The sequence below is a fragment of the Crotalus tigris genome, unplaced genomic scaffold, assembly GCF_016545835.1.
Source record: "Crotalus tigris isolate CLP2741 ecotype Arizona unplaced genomic scaffold, ASM1654583v1 scf7180000024434.1680833, whole genome shotgun sequence".
NCBI classification, from domain to species: Eukaryota; Metazoa; Chordata; class Lepidosauria; order Squamata; family Viperidae; genus Crotalus; species Crotalus tigris.
The window spans coordinates 491733-513028 of record NW_024100602.1 but is presented as its reverse complement, the minus strand read 5'-3'; the positions used below and the strand labels follow the sequence as shown (position 1 = coordinate 513028).

Genomic DNA, 21296 nt, shown 5'->3' with positions numbered 1-21296 from the left:
TGACTGAAAATACTCTCGTTTCCAGAACGCAACCTGTCATTTAGGTTACTCTCCTATGACTGGATTTCAGCTTTTGAGCAAAAACGCTCCTAAGAAACCTTGATGACCAACGGCTAACTTTGGCACAGGACACAGAGACAAACCGCCTGAATACGCTCAGGCCGCAATCACCGCAGACCGTTCCAGGAACTGTACACTCAGCTTGCCACTACCGTGAGCAAGAAATCCAACTCTTATAGGTTGAGGACCAGAGGCTTTTAGCCAATAGGAGGTGAGCTTTTGCGGGGGACTGTCCGCCGGTGTGACCCTTCACGCACTTCGGATTGGGTCGCTGTCTCTGATTGGCTCACTGCCTCTGATAGGCGGGTACGGCCGCCCCTTTCCCGAAGCTTATGCTGAGGCACAGCCGGATCTCTGTCTTGCTAGGAAGTCCGGGCGGCTGGGAGAGGGGCGAGGTCGAGTGTGGAGGCTCCGCCCCTTCTCCTGATTTGAGATTGGGGTGAGTGTGAAGCGGAGCAGGATCGAGGTGAGGCTTTGGTAGCCGGTAGGTCTCCATGATCTGGTGCAGGAATCTGTGCCTTCCTTGAAGCAAACTTCTCCAACCTTGAACCCTCTAGATGCGATGAATTCCTATAGTTCTCGCCAGCGCAGCAAGGACGTGCTGGATGCGATGCTGGCAGCTGTAATTCAGTGCATCTGGACGGCGTCAGGTGGGAAAAGATGCCATATAGGGAATGTTTGCTTTATCGTATCGGTATACTCTAAGACTTAAGTTGTGGGTTTTTGTGTTTTCCTTCCTGGAAGGATGCTCATGCCGGTGAAGGGGAAATAAGGTTGATGACACAGGGACGAAGAGAATGCAGATGGCTGGATTTCTTTGTATCTGGTAGTTATTAATCACAGATCTGTTCATCTATGAATAAATTGAAAACTTTCTTCATTTTTGGAAAAGGATTTAGAGTCTTTTATGTTATGTATTGAGATGATGAAAGAGAGCATCGGTCATGAGTTTGATGCAATTTTATTCAGGTAATAAGATTGCCCAATTAGACTATAATGTAGAGCAGTGGTTCTCAACCTTTTTAATGCCGTGACCCCCAACCGGTTGTAAGTCGAGGATTACTCAACCGGTCGTAAGTCGAGGACTACTCAACTGGTGCAGCACTGTTTGCAGAATGGGACTTTTGGCGGGCTCAGCAGGGCAGAGACAGCCTGGACAATTCCTATTGGCTTTTGAAAGCCAATAGAATTAGACTCTATTCAAGAGAGTCTATTCTATTGGCTTTCAAAAGCCAATAGAATAAAAGGGAGTAGCACAGCTAAGGAAAAGGGGGGAAAAATGGCGGACTGCGTTGTTTGGCAACCCCCGTGAAATGGTCGTTCGACCCCAAATGGGGTCCCGACCCACAGGTTGAGAACCACTGATGTAGAGTGTGATTTGGTCTATTTTTATTTTTTCTACCAGAGATGCACCTTTCACCTTTTGATAAAGAGCATAGGTTAAGCACTTGTTAGCACTTGTCAGCATATTGGTTAGATGATGATATAGGGAACTATTTTCTTTCTAGTTTTACCCTCTGTGTAATGGATATTTATGAAGATATATTTTCTTCATAAAGAAATGATAAATTAATAAATGTAAATATGATTTTATGCTTTTTTGTTTGCAATGGACTTTCCACTGAATTCTCATGCAACCTCTTCATGCAATATCCATTTGTTCATTATTGTCTGAATGGGAAATATAATTTTCTATGGCCTTACAACTATGCAGGCCATGGATAAAATGGCAATTTATGTTTCACTTCAATGGTACAGCAATGAAATACCTTGCTGGTTTATATGATTATTTGGTCATTCATTTTTGTGTTTACAATCTCCACTATTTAACAGGCTTTGAATTTCAGGTTTTAATAGATAATGTTACGTTTCAAAACACTATTATTTCAAAAATCATCTTTGTTCACCTTAATTTTTCCTTCAGGAAAATAAATAAAAAAATAAATTAAATCACAAATGCATATTTATAGTATGCAGGTATCAGAACGTGATGGTGGAGTGTCCACAGGGAATGGATTAGACAGTGCCACAGCATCTGATGCCCAACAAGTTTCGCCCTCTCACTTTAAGCCTCCTTCCTTGGACCTCTTTAATCTGGTAGTATCTTATAAGCAACTAGAGCTGTACCTGGAACCACTGCAGGATGTTGCTGAAGGAGTGTGGTTCCTCCTCAGGTTGGTGCTTTTCTATATAGCTACTTTTTCAGGTCATAGTTCAGCAAAATCTATGCCTGTTGTCATTCTTGAGAATAGATGAATAAATTCTTTTTGTAAAGTTTGCTTTTTCTGGCCTAAACATTTAAATTAAAGGATGTACAACATCTTATGGTCATTACGTTTTTTTTGTCCAGGTGTTAGTTCATTTCATTTTAAGACCATAGAAAGAGGCTTTGTTAGTCCATAAAAAGGCTCATCTAACTTAGCATTCTTTCCCATACCAGTCTGCACTTTTTTAGGATCATCGTTGGTGTGATTCTGAGATTGCATGTAGCTCCTATACCTCCTTTTCTTAGCTCTTAGGGTCCTTTTCACGTTGCTTTTAAACTATGATGAAACAGTTGCTGGTAATCAACTCCTGCCATACTGATGTTGGAAACATAAGGGATTTTTAAGATAGGGTGTTATGTAGGTTTCACATACTTTAAAAAAGAATTTTGAATTGGTTGAAATCCCAGGAAAAAATATATGATTCTAGATCCTTTCTAATTTTTTATGTAGCCTTCTTTATTCACATTTCCTCAGTACTCTTCCTAATTAATAACTAGTAAATAGCATCTTTTTGAGATTGTAAATGTTTGATTTCTTCCACTCCACAGCTGGCAGATGCCCTTCTGCTCTCTCCTTACTTGTTTGGGAGTCAACTTTCTGCTGCTTACTCTGAGTGAAGGTGAGAAGTGTTGGATGTATATGCTGGGGACCTGTTTTCCCAGAAGTCATGAGACTGGATTGAGTTAATGGGAGGAGAGTAGAATATGATTTTGTTCAGAAAACATTTATGATGACTGGCGGAAGCTTGTCATCATGTATAGTGGGAAAATTGCACTGACAGCTGGTAGAGAAACTTTCTTTGATGAGGCAGTATATTGGGGGAACAATAAAACCACTGCTGATTAGATAAGCTGTGGGTGGCTTAATAAACTCTGCATCTATTCCATCTTGCATTGTAGCTGCTTGGTATGGGCTGTGTGCCCTGCTAATCTCAGTGCCTGCCATGCTCGGCTATCTACAGGAAACATGCCGTATCCGTCTTACTGAAGAGCAGCTGGCACGCCGTAGATATCACAGTGTGCGGCGAGAAGATGTGAGAAAAGTTCAGCTTTCTCGAAATGAGGCTGTGGCTGAAGTTAAAGGATTGTAAGTCTGCTTGGGAGAGAGGGGGTGGGCTCTTGGGCATTGTTTGAGCATGGAATTGAAGGGCTTTTGCGTGATATCAGTTGCTTCTTGAGCTAATAAGGCTGGAGAGGGGAATGTTTTGTACTGGCTTGAATTCCTGGAAGAAAGGCAGAAAAAAAATCTTACTAGGAAATTCTATAGGTTGAGTTCACTATAATTTTAATTTTTAATTTTTTTAATGCTTTTTGAGGAGTTGCAAATCTAGGAGGTCATGCATTGGGTTTGTTTGTGACAGTGCGACCTCATCTAGTATCAAATATAGCAAAATCTAGCTACTCAGTCTTGCCAAGGTTTAGTCAAGAGTCTGTTGTTCCCCATCCAGGCCTGCACAGCCCCCAGGCACTGGGGTAACTGGGATAAGGCATCAACAACATCACTGAATTCCTCATGGGCAGAGATATATAACTGGGTATCATCAACATAATGATGATGGTTCACCATTTGGTGACAGGATCTCACAGATGTTAAATAGGGCACTGAAACTCGTAGCATCACATGAGGAAGAGGTTAAGATCATTCACTTCCAATCAACACAACTGAAAGCAACCATGAAGAAAGGAGGAGAGCCACCAAAATACAGTGTTGCCCATTCCCAATCCCTGGAGGGTATCCAGAAGGGTGCCATATATTGAAAACCACTGAGAGGTCAAGTACAGCAAGGAGGGATGCAAAGCCCCCATCCTGCTTTCACCAGAGATTATCTAAAAGTGTGACCAATACCATTTCCATCCCATACTCAGGCTCCTCAAAAATGGCTGCATGGCTACCTTCTCTACCACCTTTCCCCACAAGGGGAGGTTAGAGATCAACAGAAACTGTCCAGTATAGTGGGATCTAGTGATGGCTTTTTGAGGAGAGGGTGAACAAGCACCTGCCAAAGAGGTGGGGGAACAGCCTTCTCACTCAAGGAAGAATTAATCACATTATGAACTGCCTAATATGTGTATATTTGTATTTATTGTGGGAGGCAGAGTAGGGAAGACACATTGGTGGTCTACCCTCCAATCTACCCCTTATTCCAATAAATGCACTCTTTTAGTGGCACAATTTAGAGGTCAACAACTGCATGTGCATCAAACTTGAGAGGTTATTAATTGATTGGCTGGCTGGTTTATATGCTATTCCAGTCTTCCAAGAGTTTGGGAAGGGACTGTGTTTGAAGAAAACAGATATGATATCACAAATGCCACATGACTTGCTGTATGTCCCACACTTTACTGTTTGTGATATGATGTAAACAAGAATTGTGCAATATTGAATATAACCCAATAATGATGCACGTGTGGAGAATTTCTCTCTTAAGAAACATTGGAAGATCATTACATGTTTACTTACACTGCCGCTTTGAGGATTCCCCCCCTCCCCATAGATTAGCTGTTTGTAAAAAGCATTACATCATTTCACCCGCTGGAGATATTATATATCATTACTTTAAGTCTGTAACTCTATATTGGACGGAGAGTTATTGGGAATATAATTTCATTGTCCACTTCACAAAAGTATGCAATGATAGTCTAGAATAATGGATTGATTTCAGTCACTAAAGAAGAAGAGACATTTTTAAATCATTGCTTTTAATAAATATTTGATATGTTTACAACTGTATATAGCAATTACTGTAGATTTAGCATAACAGTTGACTATCATATGATTGTATGATCATATGATTATTAGAGATTTTAGCTTTTATCTTGTCTTCTTTCTTGAGATTGTTCATACCATCTTTTAATGATCCTTATTTTCACTCCCCCTCCCAAGTATATAGTATAAGATGTGCTGGATCAGAATAAGACCATCTTGCCCAATGTTGCATTCCCATAATGATTGGGAAGAAATTCATAATTAGGATAGGAGAGCAGTAGAGGTAATTCATAGTCATGATGGCTAACAGAGGTTGGCAAGGGTACATGCTTTTGCCGGTGCAGTTGGTCAGGACATTTCTTAGATAAGGAACTAATTTGGCCAGGTTCCAGCATTATCACCTTGCCAAATATATAATTTGTGCTATGAAAACAATAAAAATGCATTTTAAGTACTTTGCATGGAATATTTTATTTATGCACCTTCTCTAAATACCAACTGCCCTTTTACCTTTTATAATGGTAAAACTTATGTTTGACAATTTTGTGTTTTTCTTTGAATAGAGTGTCTTTAGGTACATATGTTATTCATGTTAAAATAGTGTATACACTTATTTACAAGTATCTAAATGATTTACCTTTGGGTAGGCATGTATAGAATGGAATTGTTAGCCTCAAAAAGGTTCTGCAAAGTTGCTTGCCATTGTTACTTCTAAGGAATTTCTGCTTATAGCAGATGCTTGTTCAGGATTGCCTAATAAAGTGTCATGGTTCAGCAGGGATTCAGCAATCTGGGTCTCCCATATTGTAATGGATCATGCTGACTCTCAGCTAGTCTGGGAAACTGATACAGTTGCTTTTTCGCCTTCATCTCTGACTGCCAATCTAGGGCTAGCTGGCATAAGAAGCTCCTGCAGGTCTCCCCCAATTCATGCTGGGTGAGCTTAGCATGTCATAATTGATATTTTACTCTCCCAATTACTAATCCAGTGTTACAAATTTGGATAAAAGTTCTCCACACATAAATAATCTGCAACCTTCTGCATCCGGTTTTCACTGGCATGTGCAATATATTCATCCCCATCCAGTAGGTCATGAGATAAAGTCTTATGACAGCACATTTTTCTTTCCTGTTACAACACATGCCTTGTTTCATAGCATCTAGCTTCGGAGCATGTGCAAAAGTAGGAGAAACATGATACCTAGGCATGCTAAATGCACATGTGGCAAAAGTATGTATTAACTTATCCCATCTTTGAGTTACAAAAGCATTAATTTTTTCTGGAATGCTTGGAACTTGTGCTTTAAAAAAATCAGACTTATTAGAGCTGACTAAATTTAAATTTTGGTGGCAACCTTAATCCTAGCGTCTTCTATGTGTGGGCAAGGGGTCTGCTTTTCAACTGTTGCTGCTTTCTATGATTACCCTGGAATAAAGGGCTGGGGAAAGCTTTTTCTGTGAGCCTAGGTTGTTGAAATCTCCATATTGCAGTCACTGTCTGGCTGTGAGCTAGACAGCACAGTTATATTTATAATTGTTGAACTTTCTTTTCAGCTTGATCCGATTAGAAGCCCTCCTGAACAGGCTCTGTGGTGGCTGTGAAGCAGCTTACCGCGTCTTCTTCTGGGAGAACCGTACTGTCTCTTCCCAGTAAGTATTGGCGTAGGTCCTTAGGACAACGGTGAGCAACCCTTTCAGCTCAGAACAAGCTGTACATTTTTTGCTTTGGCCTCCACCCTGACATAAGTTGCTTTAAGTTGATTTTCCTTGAGTTTTCTTTTTCTCCAGTCTAATAAATCATCTTGCAGTTCACCAAATTGTCGTTTAGCCATTGAAGCATTGAGGAAGAAAGGGTTGGGAGCTCTTCATGAAAACTGATACATCACCGCTGGTCTTGCTTTTCTTAGAAGTTGGATATAGACTCAGGCAAATTAGAATATACACGTGATTGGATATAACCGGATAGAACATTTCATTGCATTGGATATAATACATCATGTGCCTGCTGAGATCTGCAAGGCCGTTAAGGCATCATTGTGAGGTAATAGGCCAGGACTATAGAGACAAAGAGGCAGTGTTTCATGAACATAGCTTACTTCCAAAAAATTACTTCTGCTTTCCTGGAGCTCTGCTCACCTCCCAGGATCTTTTCGTAGCTTTTTGGCACTCTTTGACATTCAAAACGTTCTCAAGTATATAAGTTCACCTATTCCCTTCCATCCCAGACACTAGGGGCTTTTTATGTTCTTTCTACACACAAAAAGGCCAGATTTTTAAAAAATGATACAGCTGTATTTAGCTAATAAATAAGTCTGATTAAACTGACAATTAAACTAGTAACTCCCCAAATTGGCAGTTGATGGCAATAATTTAAAAATCAAGTTCATTTATGTAAAAAAGCTCAAAGACAAGTTACAAATATGATCTAAATTCGGCATTATATAAAACAGTTTAATAAATAAAATATTTAATAAATATTACTTAAGGTAATCCTTGACTTACAACTGGTTGTGTAATGACCATTTGGAGCTATGACAGCCTCACAAAGTGTGCTTTATAATTCATAAAGAACTTCCGGTCCTCATAAAATGTCACACTGCCCCCCCAACAGGGTCAAATGACAGCATTTCATGCGCTTGGCAACTGGCTCACATTTACAACTGCAAATTCTGCAGTCACATGGCTGTGATTTATAACGTTTTTTGCCAGTTCCCACCGTTTTCTAATTTCCTGCAAAAAATACCTATTTGGGGGAATGGATTTGGACTTAATGACTGTGTTTTGCTTAACAACCATCTAATTGCTTGACAACTATCATAAAAATGGTTGTAAAATCAGATTTGTTCATGTGGTTGCCTCTATTTCATGGTTTATGACCAAAATTCTGGTTCCTATTATGGTTGTAAGTCAACACACAATTAAAACATTAAAACATACAAAAAATATATCTAACCTTGTTTTTTATAACCATAGTTAAAAATCTAGCTGTTACCACTCACTCATCCACATACAAATTTCCTTTGCCTATGTTTATTTCATTAAACATGTGTAAATATATGTATTTTACTAAAACGTCTGAAACCAAGAGTGAGAAAAAAACAACAGAAGAGGGGGAAAGTGGCTCCAAAAATGCATCAGAATTTTAGACGAGAACAATATTGTTAAAAGAAATTAAATTTTAAATAGTTTATTAGTGTGCTAATTCAAAGGAGAGGGAAAGTTAGTACTGCAGAACTAGTATGTCCCCTGGATGCAACAAGATCAAGGAAAACAGATGAAAGCAATGCAAAGAGAAGTATTTGTAAATGAGGAAGTTGCCCTGTTTGACACTCCACAGCTGAGCCAATGTTTTTGTTTTCCATGGGAAGTTGTATTTGAGTTAGGGAGCTTTTAACTTGTCCCCCCCCCTATTTCTCAGTTACTAGTACCTAAGTGTCATCCTGATGTTCAGGTATCTTATGTGTCTTCTGCTCCATTTTTCTCCTCTACTCCCTAGGTTTTATGGGATGCTGATGGGCTCAGTTTGTGCCCTTTACCTGCTGCCCCTCTGCTGGATCTTTGTTCTTCTTAATAGTGCCCTTTTCTTTCGAAATGTGGCATTTTATCAAGGTAAATTATCAAACTATTATAACAAGCACCTATTATATAAAGGCAGCCTTTGACTTGGAAGCTTCATCTAGTCCAAAGTGCAGTGGTTTGTCAGCTAACTGGGCACAGTTGATTTAACAGCATAACATCTGGATTGGATTGCTGCACTGGCTGCCAGTTGGTGTCCATGTCTAATTGAAAGTAGTGGCTGTTATCTTTGAAACCCCATATGGCTCAGCCCAGTGGTGGGATTCAAATATGTGAACAACCGGTTCTCTGTGTGGATACCACTTCCAGAAGTCCATTCTGAGCCTGGGTAACAAAAAATTAGCTACCATTTCTGCTGAAGTGGTGCAAACCGGCTGAATCCCACCACTGGCTCAGCCCCCAGATTCATTTAAGAGAAGGATACTGAGAATTCTCATCCCATGCCCTTTTAGAATATTTTCCCCCCGTACAAATGGCCTTCATGGTAGCCAAGTTAGGTGACCAGTGTCTTGTAGATCAATGCTACTTTATTATAAAGCTATAGCAACAGAATTTTGCAAGTCTGGATATGCTCTCCCCCAACTTTTCCTTTATCTTTGTGAGAACTGGCGGGGGAGGAGCTATTTAAGATGTTTACTCATGTAACTTTTTTGCTCCAGACTCATAACTTTATTTGGTTGTTGCCTTGATGGTGGTTCTTCCTCCAGTCCCTCAAAGCTATTTCCTCTGCCCTCTACAGCCTGAACTTCCTGGATTTTAGGAAGACCTTAAAAACATTTTTATTATGTATAGCATTTGGGTGCTGGTGATGGTCCTGGGCTGTTCTGGTCAGGATTGTTGAGGATTTTTTTTTGGGTAATTTCATTACAAAGCACTGAGTCCTTTGGGAAATGGGGCTATCTGTAAATGATTATATAATTAAAATGTAACAAATAAATCATTTCACCCATGAACTTCTCTTTGCATTGAAACTTTGGTAGAGAAAATTGGAGAAGCTTGCTGAAAATGACTTTCAAGGTGGATACCTTTTTTGCTAGATACTTGTGCGAGGCAAGGAATTCATTTTATCAAATTCTGTAGCTGATTCTTAATGTAAGTGGGACTAATAAAACATTTTAGGTCAGGGACTGGGGGAAGAAAGAGCAAGAATCGTTTACCCTTTTTTGCTTCCTCAGGCCCATGTTACATCCTTTGGTGCTCATATCAGCCAGGTGGCCATGCCATTTCCTGCAGTGTAACTCTGATAATGCTGGAAGCCTCATCGTTGCAAGACCTTCTACTTGAAGAAGTTCAGTTTGCAGTTTCATATGGAACACACTAACAGAGAACAAGGAGTAGGATAAATGAGCTTTTGAGTCTTAATAGAAATGGGAGTGCAATGATCTGCGGATATTTAATAGACCTATGAAATGCACTACTCATCTGACTAATTTTAAGAAGGAGCTTTTCAGAGCTTAGCAATTTCATTGAAACCCACTTCTAATTGCTCTCCTCTTGTTGAGATGTTTTTTTTTGCACTTGTCAGAATCATAGATTGCTACAGTAATGCTGGACTAAAATTTGGAGAGGGTTTTTGTGACATTTGCTTGGGAAGGCAGCGATTATTGTATCTTTCACACAGTTGAAAATTGAGACTTGTGACAGATTTCAGTGGTGTGTAACTTACGTACCTTTTCACTGATGGGCTACTAAAAGGATACCCGTCTTCAGAAAGACAGCCCTGTGTCGTGAGTCGTATTGAGAACGTGATGCTGTCTGCAACATTCCAGTTGCATTTCTTTGTATTACTTGATACAGTAGGTTTTCAGATCCCTTTTTGGCCCGTGATCGACAGAAAGCCCTGTTGGGTGCTTTGTCCCATAACATTTAGGGAAGCTAACCTCCTCCCAGAAATATTTCTTTCCTCACTTTACAAAGCTAGCAGAGTTCTTAGGCCAATGTTCTGAGGTGATGAATAGTCCACCAAAAATCTGGGAGAAATGAATTTAGACCTCTTATTGGTTGGTAGCAGGAAATCAGTATGCAGGAAAATAAACCTTGACTGAATGGCATTAAGGTGTTCAGGTTTTGTGTTGGAAGTGCATTCTGGAGAATGCATTCGTAGCCGTATTTGGCTCTTTTGGTTTATTATATTTTTCTATGTGGTAGCAGACAGTGAAATGGTCAGTAAGGACCCAGATCATTAGACCATAATGTGGTTACTTCATTCTAAACATAGACTGGATTCACACATCACTTTCAGTCTTGCTTTGTTTTATCCATGGTTTCTTCAACAAATCATAGTAACTTGGGTTATATATAACAGAAATAATATTTTTTACATAATACAGTAGTTGGGCAGCATGTGAGTTCATCTTTTATGATTAACTCAGACAGTGGTTGCTCTTCTTCCTGTACTTGATTTCTTGGCATTTGGACTGGTGATGGGAGTGAATGACCTGCTGCTCTGCCAGGGTCAAAAGCTTGAACTGGTCTGTTGGGAAATTCTCCTGAGCTTCTGGAGGTTGTCTAGACCAGTGGTTCTTAACCTTTTTGAATGAATCGCCCCCTTGAGCCAATGAGGAAGTTGTCATCGCCCCCCTCTCAATCACAACATAGGAAATAATTCTTCAATTTATGCAAACACGTCTTTTGTTTTCTTTAAAATTGTCATCTGGACATATCGATGCAAATAATTTATTTCCAGTCTTTTTCCCATATCTCAACTGTGTGAAAAATTTTGGTGCCACCCGTCACTTTATTCCCAAACTTTCCTTTGGAAAGCCAGCTTACTTCACTGTACGAAAAAGTCTCCAAAGTGTCCCCAAAACTTCTCGCTCCATTGCCCCCATATCGCCCCCTTTTTGTTCCTTCGCCCCCATGTCGCCCCTTTTGTTCCAACGCCCCCCTGAAAAATGAAATCGCCCCCTGGGGGGCGATATCACCCAGGTTAAGAACCACTGGTCTAGACATTTCTTTTTTTCTGTTCCCAGTAATGCTGGACATAAAGTCAGCTGCAGAGCAGCGCTTGGGCTTCAAATCCATCCCTGTGGCTCCAGAGCCTGAAGAGCTGGATCTTGGAGAAGTGGAAGCTACTGTCTTGCCAGACTGGACACCTACCCTGACTGGGACTGAGGTAAGACTTGGTGGAAAGAGCAAAGCAGAGAAATAATTAAATCTGTACTTTCTAAAATCTCCTTCATAAGATTTTATCTATCCTGCCATAAAAATCTGGTGACCTAAGGACTGCCTATAGGATTAGTCTTCTGGGCGAGTTGCCATCTTTTTCTTTCCTTCTCCTTTCTGGACTTTTTAAGTCCCTGCTGATTATGGGGCGGAAGCAATGCTGGTTTACATGTAATGAGTTGTTGATTTCTCTGTTCTGCTATATTTTTTCATCTCAGTCCTGTTACTTTACTAATTTTCTAAGTTTATTCCTGAACTCCTGCTCCTTAAACAATAACTTAAAACTATTTTTATAGGACCTAACTCCTGGTAGTGTGGAGGAAGCAGAGGAAGCAGAACCTGATGATGAATTCAAGGATGCAATTGAGGTCTGTGGTTTGAGGATCTAGATTGGTCTGTCATGAGAAAAATAAATCAGTTTATCCCTACCCAATGCTCTCCAGAAATTTTGGACTTTAACTCCAAGTTCTTGGCCATGTTGTATGTGAATTGTGGACATTAAAGTCCAATATCTCTAGAGAATACCAGGTTGGGGAAGACTGGAATAAGGAAATATTGATAACCCAGTGGATTAAACATGACATTTGGACCAGGGTATTAGGTGAGCCCTATTGGTTGGTTTGTTGATGCTTTTCATTGATTAAGATGGAATTATCTATTTGAGCCCTTGGCACATATTAATTGATTGTTGTTGAAATTTCTTTTTCAAATTAATTTGTGATTCTTTGTAACTTTGGTTTTAATTTCTCATTAATTGGCTACAAAAAGTGCTAAAATAAATAAATTCACCCTTCTTGTTCTCAGGTTAGTGAGAGGTTCAAGTTAGGTCAAGTTCTTTAACTATAATGTAAAATACTTCTTTATATGTGCAAGAAAGAAAAGGGACCTTTAAATAATATGCTGTCCTGTAAATAGAAAGGGATAGATTTAAAGACATGATACTTGTATTGGGCTGTACTGTTTTCTGTCTTTTGGCCATGTTCTCTTGTCTTTTGTCTTTGCTGCAAGAACAGGAGACTCAGCTGCTTGTAATGGTGAGTGCAAGAACTGGGCTGCTCGGTCCTGAGCGTGAATTCCCCTTTTGTTTTATTGTTTGTGAATCCTAACATCTTAAGAATCATTCTATGCAATTTTTTTCTGGATCATATCCCATTTCCTTATCCACTCTTCCAAGTTTAAGGATTACAGTCACCGGGTCCAGAAGTTTAGTCTTCTGAGCTTTTGGACTTGTGCTGGAGCCTATCCTCAGAGAATGTCTCTTTCACAAGGTATGTGAGAAAGTTCTGGTGAGAGAGAAGTTCTTTGAGGATGGGCTCCAGCACAAGTCCAAAAGCTTAGAAAACTAAACTTCTAGTCCCGGTGGCTGACCCAGATTGGATCCTGCAATATTACCGTGGGACACATATATTTGCCTTTACTCGTTTGAGCATTACCTTTAAAGTTTTTGTGCCGTCCCATCCTTTCTCCAGGCTTGGTCCAGCATTTCCTAGAGCAGTGATGGCGAACCTTTTAGAGACTGAGTGCCCAAACTGCTACCCAAAACCCACTTATGCATCGTTGGATGCCGGGTGGGTGTGGCTCATTGGGTGGGTGTGGCCCATTGGGTGGGCGTGGCTGCAGTGGTAACGGCAGACTGGGTGGGACTAAAAAGTTCAATCAATCAATTCCAACTTTGCAAGATCTTTTTTTTTCCCGTGAGAAGTTGAAATTGACTGATTGAACCTTTTTTTTTTTTTTTGCACATAGCGGCAGAGGCCAAAAGCGAAAAGATTTTATAAAACCCAGCTGAAGGCCTAGGACTGGGGTGATGGCGCACGTGCCCACAGAGAGGGCTCTGAGTGCCACCTCTGGCACCCGTGCCATAGGTTCGCCACCACTGTCCTAGAGTTTGGAACTGTTCTTCTGGATTGTATTTTCCAGGAGGTCCTTATCTTTATGCCTTAGAGCATTTCCCACACAAGATGTATACTGCATTCCTCATAACCTCTCTTTCTGTCTACCGTAGGAGGAAGATGACATCTCTCAGGGCTCAGGAGAGTTTGAGCTTGGCCTTCCTGACAACTCCTTTATGAGCAAGAATGAAGTGATCCGTAGCAAGGTGTCACGGTTGACAGAACGACTGCGCAAACGCTACCCGACCAACAACCTTGGTACTGGACTGAAAGGGGAAGTGATTGAAGGTTATTCGTAGAGGTGCATATTGTTGGGAATGAAGCAGGATTATTCAAGAGTATTGGCAGAAGAGGAGGCTTGATCCAAAAACTACTGCAGAGGAAATTAGCACTGAGTAATTTTACATGGGTCATGACAGAAAAAAAAAAACCCCATCCTGACCACAACTATGTATACAAAAATATCAGGGCCAAGAAAAAGTAATCTTCAGTGTTTTTTGGTGTAGGGGTGGGCAACCTTTTATTGGCCAGGAATCACATATGCCTCTTCCTGGTTTCATTGGTTCCCAACGTCCACAAGAAAATATTTTTAGTTTTTACCTGCTTTCAAGTATGTGTGCAGTTATGTTTTAAAATAAAAAGTTACTTTAACTCTCTTTTTAATTCATCAGTTTCCACTGCATCCAAACTTAATCTTTTCTATGTTCACCTGCTTTACTAGTCATTTCTTATAAAAAAAAAGTTGTACCACTAAATTTCACCAACATTATACTATATATTGCGGCGTATAAGACGACCCGGCATATAAGACGACCCCCGTCTTCGGCACCGAGTCGCATGCCTAGAAAGTCGTCTTATACGTCAGAAACTACCGTAATTTCCGGCGTATAGGACGACTCGGCGTAGAAGACGACCCTCGACTTTGGTGCCGATTTTACCGCTTGCGAAAGTCGTCTTATACGCTGGAAAATACAGTATTAGAAACTTGGGGTACAAAAAGGCTGGGCACTGGGTCCAAAAATGTGTGGATGTCAGATAATGGAGTCAGGATGTAAAATTGATTTTTAAAATCAAACATGATTTTAAATTAATTTAAAATTAATGATAATTAATTATATTTAATTGATTTATACTTAATTGTCTTCTGAGAAAGCACTTTGACCAGAATCATTCAGTAAGATGAGAATTTTCTACCAATCTTCCTCTATTTCATCTGTTAAGATCTGTTGCCCTCTATGTCTTTGGTTCCTCCTGAGTGTTTTAAGGTTTGAGTGGGGGGGGGGGTATTTAACCAATGCTAATTTCCATGTATATGTAAAATTTTTACATTTCCACACCCGGTTCAAGGTTTCAGGTTGAAGAATAGAGCTTATTTATTCAAAGTGTTTTGTTTTTGTTTTTGCTGAATCCAAATTTTGTCATATTCAGATTCTTGCATAGGATTCTCATTCTAAATTTCCTGGTACAAACTGACTCCGGACTAGTCTGGTTGAATGTGAACTAGACTTGATTTTTGTGAGGTATGTGTGAATCCAGTCACCAATGGCATGATGGAACTGTGGATGAACAAAGACTTTATTCAGTGGTTGGAAAAAGAAAGGAAGGCCCGGATTTTGATTTAGTTTACTAAAAGAAGAAAAGCAATTATTAGATGTGATAGTTACTTGTATCCTTCTGCTCTGTTGCAGGAAACTGTGCAAGTTGTTCTGCCACTTTCTCTGTCTTGAAGAAGAGGGTGAGTCTTTTCTCCAGCCCATCAACTCCCTGCCTGGCCTGTTCCATTTGCTTCTCTACCTGCTTCATCATCTTTTTGTGGATCCCAGACTGAACTCTGCAGCCTGCTCACTCACCCATCTTCTTGCGTCTTTTCCTTCTTTAGCGAAGCTGCAGTAACTGTGGGAACAGTTTTTGCTCCAGGTGCTGTTCTTTCAAAATTCCCAAGAGCTACATGGGGGCTACAGGTAAGTGAATACCCCCCCCAAAAGAGAGAGAGAGAAAGAGAGAGAGAGAGAGAGAGAGAGAGAGAGAGAGAGAGAGAGAGAGAGAGAGAGAGAGAGAGAGAGAGAGAGAGAGAGAGAGAGAGAGAGAGAGATGGGACAGAAGGGAGAATCGTTTAGGTAAAAGTCCTGTGAGTGGGTATTTTCCTTTCCCATTGGAGGTCAGGGGAAATCGAGACCTGCTATAGTGGGAGATAATAGATGTTCTGAAGATGTGACATGTCTGAAAAGGTGTAAAGGTAGTCCTTGACTTACGACCACAATGGAGCCTAAAATTTCTATTGCTAAGCAAGACAGTTGTTACGTGAATTTTGACCCATTTTACAACCTTTATTGCCACAATTGTTAATGTGAATCACTGCAGTTGTTCATTGTCAAGCAACTGAATTTGGATTGTGTGACCATAGGGGTGCTGCAACAGCCGTAAGTGTGAAAAACGGTCATAAGTCACTTTTTTCCCAGCGCCATTGTAACTTTGAATGGTCATTAAATAAACTGTTGTAAGTCGAGGACTACCTGTAGTGAGTGGGAAGCTGCATGAGCTTTGGTTAGTCCTGAAATTCTGATTGGTGTTTCTGATTGCAGCCCCAGATGCCCAGCGGGAGACTGTCTTCGTATGTGGGCAGTGTAACCAAGCACTCACCAAGTGAGGAGCCCTTATGGAATCCAGTCTTTGGATGAATCTGCTGTGGATCTTACACTACACTAGTTGCTACTTGAAGGGAGACAAGCAACAGCACTGCTTCTTTTCTTCCTCCCTATACTTGTAAAAAAAAGGGAGGGCCAGCACATGTAACCTGCTGACTGCTCTGTCTGCTCCTGCTCTCTTTCTTGAAAGCAACAGAGGAGGTTATTGCAATCCCGGTTGTGTGGAGGATTCTTCATGCACTAAACTACTGTAGGCTTCCTTCCCTTCTCCCAATTCCAAGAGCAAACATTATTTCATTTCTAGTCTGTGGCCCCAATTTTTTTCTGGAGCTTGGCTGACAGGAGGGTTGGCTGTCCTCATTTTTGAAAGCTCACTCTTGGCACTTGAATTCCTCAAACCTCTCAAAGGGTTTACTATTGCTGAGGTGCCATCCCTTTCTTTCTGTGTGTTTGTGTGTTCTGAACTGAAGGCTGGGTCTTGTGTTCAGATGATGGTTATAGTTGGCTCTGAGAGCAGGCTTTGTAGGGCCAAGAAGACCAATTGTGGTTGTCCAATGGTGAGGTGGCTGGATCTACTTTTTCTGCCTGTCTCAGGTGGGGATAGTGTTTCTCTTTTTCCACTTCCATGCCACTGACTTTGTGTTGCTAGTTTTTATCTAAATCTCCCTATCATGGTCAGACTAGGGCAGGGGTAGGCAACCTTGGCTCTTTTATGACTCGTGGACTTCAACTCCTAAAATTCCTGAGCCAGCGAAGAAGGCCAGGGATGTAGATGACTTGACCGCTCAAGCCGAAGCAGGATGAAATCTGCGAATTTTCAAATTTCTTGCACTCTGCTTTGAGCGCTTCTGCCATGTCCCCTGGAATAGTGGAATTAGAAAATAGAGAGTTTAATGATTCGTCTATCAGGGGAACGTCCAACAAGGATGCGAAGGAGGGAGCCACACTGAATAAGAGTTCTCTCTGAGACCCCCGGAGTGAAGAGAGATCCCAGCTTCGCCCACTGCTTCTGCACCGTATTGTGGAAGAAGGGGGGACAGGGAATATGCTTCTGCATTACCGCCGGCTCAGGAATTCTGGGAATTGAAGTCCACGAGTCATAAAAGAGCCAAGGTTGCCTACCCCTGGACTAGGGTCTGGAAAATGTGTGCTTTTCATCCCTGCATTGTTAAAAGGCAGAAGCTGCTGTGGTTAACTGGGGGTTTTGCTAATAGCAAAGCCTAGCTGAAAGTCAGGGAGTTTTCTCAGGAGGTAGATCACTTCTACAGAAGTGGAACATTATTGGATTATTGCAGAGTAATATATATCCTACCAATAAACAGTATCCTTGGGTATGAAGGCAACATTTTCAGAGTCTGAAGTAATTTTTATTGCTATGAGGACTAGAGGGTCTCTGCTATGGATAAATATTTCTGGAAGAAGAGCATCATTAGGCAGATAGAACAATGGAACATAGGATGCATGGTACGGAATAAGAAAATGGGAGTGGTTCTTTGGGACAATACAGGATATGGTGGTTTCTGCAAAACAGATATATTGTGTCTATAATGTGCTGAGACATGTGGGATAAGAAATGGAGCTTAATATATGTAATCCTAAATGCCAAAAGGAAATGGTTTCTGTGGAGCTGAGAGTATCTTGGACAATACCTTTGAGACTCAACCATGGTGAAATATTGGGTATGCCTGATGGGAATGTAACTGAGAATGTCTTTTGCTTTGGGGACATTAGGAACCTAAATACAAAGCTTGGCTGGAAACAGATTTAGAACACTATGCTTTTGACTTAATAGATAAACTAAATCTCCCATTTCAGATTGTAGACAGTTGTATATATCATCAAAGGCATTTGGTTTTCCAGGGCTAAAAATATTTTCCAGGACTAGATAGATTCTTGCTTTAAGATGTGAAGTGATAGTTTATAAATCTTCAGGCACCCCCAACATTTTTGAGTTGCTTGTTTCATTTGAGGAAAGTGTTGTGGATGCTCACAAAATGATTGTTGGGGTGGAGAAAGGATTTTCCACTGACAGAATGGCTGCTATTCTTTGCTCCAGTCTATTAGAATACTAACCCCCCCCCATTTTTCCAAGCACCCATGAAGTACAGCAATGTTTCCCAAACTTGACAATTTTAAGACATGTGGACTTCAACTCCCAGAATTCCACAGCCAGCAATGCTGGCTGTGGAATTCTGGGAGTTGAAGTCCACATGCCTTAAAATTGTCAAGTTTGGGAAACACTGAAGTACAGTATCAAAGATGATGCTGAAAGTTGGCAATTTTCTTTATAATGCCAGCTTTCCAACTGTTGTAATGCATTATTTTTTAGTATGTAATGTGTGGTGAAAGCAGGAGCCTAGTAGCTTCTTTGAGAGGAGTCTCTGTGCAGAGATGGGAGGTCCCATGAGAAACACGGCTTATAAATTAGATAAAAGATAAAACTTCTTGTTTACTTCCTGCTGTTTTTTAAAATAACAAAAACAGTAGCGACTTTGGTGTCTGTAAAACATCAGTCATGTCTGATTCACGGCCACTCTATGTAAAACACATTTTTGTGTAATATTCTCACCAATAACACTTTCAATTAGGCTTCAAAGTTGTTAATTCATAGAAGCGGTAAATAGATCTGTTCATCCCATCTGCCTATAAGCATTTAAAAACTAGTCAGCTGCTGGGGAAAGTTCTATGCAAGTAACAATACAGCAGTAACAATATATTACTTCAGATTTTGTACACCACTCATGCAGTGTTTCTAATAATTTCCTGTATGACTGGGGGAGTATGATTTTGTTAAAACTTGACCAAATGAGGAATTCCTGTCCCCCTCTCCAAACTGCACATACACAATTGCATGGGATAGATCAATTTACTCTATCCTGATAGTTGTTGCCAAATCCTCTTGCTAAGATAATGTAAAGCTTTTATCACTGTATTTATTAGCCTAACCCATTTTATTGGAAATACAAGGAAACAGTGCTGCTAGTGCTGCTGCTGCTGCTGTCGGCCACCCCGCAGAGTCAGAGGACTTGCAGAGAAACTAATAATGCTGGGTGCTGAACGGGTCAGGGGTTGGGTCAGGACTGTTATAAAGTGAGACCCTGAGGTCTTAGCCAGCCCTAGGGCATTTTATGTGTGGCTTAATAACTTTTCTACATTAAAATTTGTATCATTTTGTTTTATGACTTTCAAGTTAAAAACTTAAAGGATCATTTGGAAAGTAAATTAGTTTGATGAAGCCTGTAGTTCTCCCTTGAATTCAAAAATATTCATTCTTGGTAGAGTTGCAAAAAAAAATAAGAGTAACTGCAAATGATTTTTTCCTAGGAAGTATTTAAGCAAAGATGGGTCTCACATTGGCAGATCTATAGATGTAAGCCCTAAAATGATATAGAGGAACTATAAATCAAAAGATACAATTCATGGGAATGCTCAGATTTCACTGACTGAAAATTCTGTTTCCTGATGGCCAGTTTTACACTTATTCTTCAGGATAATGTTGGTGGAGTTTGTGAGAAAAACATGTAGAATGTTTTTTCTACAACTGTTCTTTGGAGAGGGTGAACTCTAACCTTTTAAATGTGTTTGGATTGCATTAAGTTTGAGAGCAGAAGAAGAGGTTTTGTTGATAAGAATAGATTAAGGTTCTATCATGAAAGTAATTTAGGAGGCTGTTTTGAAGAAGGATGAGACAAAAGTAGCAATTGATATGGAAAGTTGAACAAATGGAATCCAAGAGCTGGTCAATTCCCTTGTGTCAGCAAAACATTTATGCTTCCAACTTTCAAAACTGCATTTGTGTATGTGTTTGAGATGATTTTATGAGGAAAAGACTTGATCTATGTCTGTAGTTGTGAAGCTTAATTGGAGACATTTCTTTTGTCAGTTTTTAACAATATTTTCATTTTATTTAATTAGCAAATAGATACCTTCTTGCAAGGAAAAATACAGATTACATTAGAAGTAATTAAACTTGGAGATTTAGGAACGAAAAGTTCTCATTACTGCAAAATATTGTATCTTTAGTGGCAGTCCCACAGATTTTGGCACAACATAAGGTCTGGGATAAATGGAGGATGGGGAATTGAAACTAAGCCACCAATACTGTTGATTCTGTTCCTTGTAAGGCCATCATATAACCCCAAAGAAAAATATTTTTTAGGGGGGAAAAAAGTAAAAGAGACATAGATGGATAGCAAATTACAATTCAGACTCATGGAGAGTGTATGAGAAAATATTCAGGGCCTGTGTGACATAGTGCTCTTTTCCTACACAACTGATTCTTAAGAGACAATTTTCAAAGTATTACTTTTTTCAAATTCTATCTTGTGCAAATCACCTACCTTTCAGCTTTTTTCCTTCCCTCTCCTCCCCACCCGCCACCGTTTTTTGTTCTAAAACTTCAGAAGTGTCCATATTTTTACCTATGTAAATTCACCTGTTATAAATATTTAAAAGAGTTGTGGCAACAATGATGGCAGAAGCAATCTTGATATCCACAGTGTGGGTGTCATGTAAGACAGCTTGCTGTAGTGGTTAAGGCACCATGCTAGAAACCAGGAGATTATGAGTTCTAATCCCACTTTAGGCATGTGGCTTTGGACCAAGTCACTCTGGCCCAACCTGCCTTATAGAACTGTTATGGGAAAATAGAAGAAACGAATATTATATATATTTGCCACCCTGAAAATAATAAAGGTGGGATAAAAATAAAAATAAATTAAATATGTAAATAAAATAAAATTAAGTATGTCAATTTTGCAAACTTTCACAACTTAAAGTTCACATTTCTTAGAGTTGCCAGGTTGAGATATACTGTTGTAGAGAATCTGAAAAAGCTTTTATCCAGGTTGGAAAAGATATTTCTTCTCATCCACTCTCTTGCTAGTTTTGGCTAGCAATAAGTCCCTATGAAACATGAATTTGTATGCAAGCAGGATTATTCCTTTCCATTTACTTAGGCAGTTCTTCTGTCCTCCAGCCATGCT

At 40.0% G+C, this 21296-nt stretch overlaps 1 protein-coding gene across 6 annotated transcripts; it reads left to right on the top strand.

Annotated features, from left to right (window-relative positions):
- Nucleotides 1-377: 377 nt before the first annotated feature.
- On the top strand, nt 378-21018 carry ZFYVE27 (zinc finger FYVE-type containing 27). Of its 6 annotated transcripts, XM_039331165.1 has the most exons (14): nt 418-526; nt 618-710; nt 2031-2234; nt 2876-2946; nt 3227-3413; nt 6588-6683; nt 8530-8642; nt 11582-11724; nt 12071-12142; nt 12788-12808; nt 13780-13924; nt 15355-15401; nt 15546-15627; nt 16249-21018. In XM_039331165.1, exons 3-14 carry the CDS (start codon nt 2032-2034, stop codon nt 16311-16313), a joined length of 1245 nt encoding a protein of 414 aa, XP_039187099.1. In that variant the 5' UTR covers nt 418-526; nt 618-710; nt 2031; the 3' UTR covers nt 16314-21018. The 6 variants fall into 6 exon arrangements, with proteins under 6 accessions (XP_039187097.1, XP_039187095.1, XP_039187096.1 ...); XM_039331163.1 differs by lacking the exon at nt 618-710 and having other exon boundaries at nt 378-526; XM_039331161.1 differs by lacking the exon at nt 618-710 and having other exon boundaries at nt 382-499.
- Nucleotides 21019-21296: the final 278 nt, after the last annotated feature.

Bases quoted from the DNA above. Each gene is read 5' to 3' on its own strand.
- ZFYVE27 (XM_039331161.1), top strand. From the start codon at position 393: ATGCTGAGGCACAGCCGGATCTCTGTCTTGCTAGGAAGTCCGGGCGGC. The intron at 12,143-12,787 runs GTCTGTGGTTTG...CTGCAAGAACAG, and splicing joins AATTCAAGGATGCAATTGAG to GAGACTCAGCTGCTTGTAAT. The intron at 15,402-15,545 runs GTGAGTCTTTTC...TTCCTTCTTTAG, and splicing joins TCTCTGTCTTGAAGAAGAGG to CGAAGCTGCAGTAACTGTGG.